This window comes from Trypanosoma conorhini (assembly GCF_003719485.1).
Source record: "Trypanosoma conorhini strain 025E chromosome Unknown Tco_14.4_contig_00791, whole genome shotgun sequence".
NCBI classification, from domain to species: domain Eukaryota; phylum Euglenozoa; class Kinetoplastea; order Trypanosomatida; family Trypanosomatidae; genus Trypanosoma; species Trypanosoma conorhini.
The window spans coordinates 5,608-7,259 of record NW_021704881.1 but is presented as its reverse complement, the minus strand read 5'-3'; the positions used below and the strand labels follow the sequence as shown (position 1 = coordinate 7,259).

The 1,652-nt window shown below is 55.7% G+C and overlaps 1 protein-coding gene across 1 annotated transcript, besides 1 other annotated feature; it reads left to right on the top strand.

Annotated features, from left to right (window-relative positions):
- Nucleotides 1–90: 90 nt before the first annotated feature.
- Nucleotides 91–124: a microsatellite.
- Nucleotides 125–375: 251 nt separating this feature from the next.
- Nucleotides 376–1,371, top strand: Tco025E_08476 (uncharacterized protein; the record flags this gene model as incomplete). The annotated part of the gene is made up of 1 exon (XM_029375325.1): nt 376–1,371. The coding sequence occupies one exon, from the start codon at nt 376–378 to the stop codon at nt 1,369–1,371; it is 996 nt and encodes a 331-aa protein (XP_029224565.1).
- Between the last annotated feature and the right edge of the window lie 281 nt (nt 1,372–1,652).

Here is a 1,652-nt window from a genome sequence, read left to right as displayed (position 1 = left end):
TTCCTCGTGGTTGCTGATGTCTTTGCTTTATTTTGTGCTCTGCCAAACTGCAATGACAAGAGGGGAATGTGTTTTGTAGCCACGAAGGGGGAGACACACACAGCGAGAGAGAGAGAGAGAGAGATGTGATGTGAAACTGTCGTCGTGACTTCCGCAATTACGTCTCTTCCATGTTCTGGGCCTGTTGTTGAAGCCCGAGGGAAAGAAGGGAGAAAGGGAACCAAAACAACAACAACAGCAGAGCGAATAAACCAAGGAAAGGAAAAGTTTTTTTTTGCGTTGCGTTGCGTTTTAGCCTCAAAAGGAGACATTTTGGCGCACGAAGCTACTCCACACACGGTTTGGACCATCCAACTTTCGCCGTTTACGGAGGTAATGGAGCTTGCTGGCGCCTTGACGGCGGCAAAGACACCGCTTGCGCGGGCAATTTTTCTCATGATGTCCGCCATACATGGCGGTGACGCCGGGGACAAGAAGACGTGGTCGTGCTGCTACGCCAATCGGTCGACGGCGGCGTCGCCCAGCGCGACCGAGGGATGGCGGACGCTGCAGAAGGAAGACGGAGGCGCCACGCCGGTGGTGGAGATGCACTATCGCCTGGGCGATACAGGTGACAGCATGGTAAAGGTAAAGTGGGTTCCTATGGACGACACCCATTTGGTGCTAATTCTGCAGAACCAAAACGACCCCGCCGTTTCGCGACTGCCAGTGAGCGTTTCATTCTGCACTGAGGATGAGCCGCTTGCGTCTGGTTTGTGCGGGACGACGCAGTGGACGGCGGAAACAGCACAGGCAGCCGTCGCACGGCTTCGGCCAGCACTATTCGACTATATCACTCGACAGCAAGATCGTTCCTGCCTCAGCAACAACAACACCGGTGGCGGTGGCGGCAGCGGCGGCGGCGGCGAAAACGGGACGACACTTTCGACGGCTGAAACGCAGCGGCAGGCAACCGAGAGTCGTCAGGAGTATATTCCTGCCGCACCTTGTCCCCCTGGACCACAGGGCGTCACCCGTCCCATGTTCGCCGGCACGGGTCCGAGGCCACCCGGCTTTCGTTACGGTGAAGGCGACCTGGTGCCTGGCGGCAGTCTCTCCCCAGGGGGCATTCCTGGTGGTGGAATGATGCTTGACCCCAGTGCTTTTCATGGCAGCGGCGTCATGCCTGCCCGCTATGACCCCATGTTCCCTGGTGATGTGCCAGATGGACGCGGTCTGCGGGGCCCGGGTGGGGGCCGTGCGTTTCCTGGAGAGCCTGACCCAGACAACTTTACCCCGCCGGGAGGCCCAGCCTTTCGAATGGGCTTTGGTCCAGGAAAAGCTGGAGGCGTTGGCGGCGTTGGAGGTGGAGTTCCCCCGCCATTTCTGTAGTGCTAAAAACAAAACAAAAATCGCAAACAAATATTTATATATTCCTTCGGTGTAGAGCCCAAATCTGAGTGCGAGTGCATTAGTGGTTTGCTTATTCATTGCTTTTTCATCCTCCTCTTAAAGCTGCTATAGTGGCAGCAGATTCCTCATGAATATTTGGGCTTGCGCTTGTGGGAGTCTCTGTGCCTCCATCTTCGTGTATATGCAACTTAGCTGCGTGTAAATGGCCTCTCGCCTCTTCGCCATCTGCAAAAGTGAAGTGCCGTGTACGTTTTTTTTTT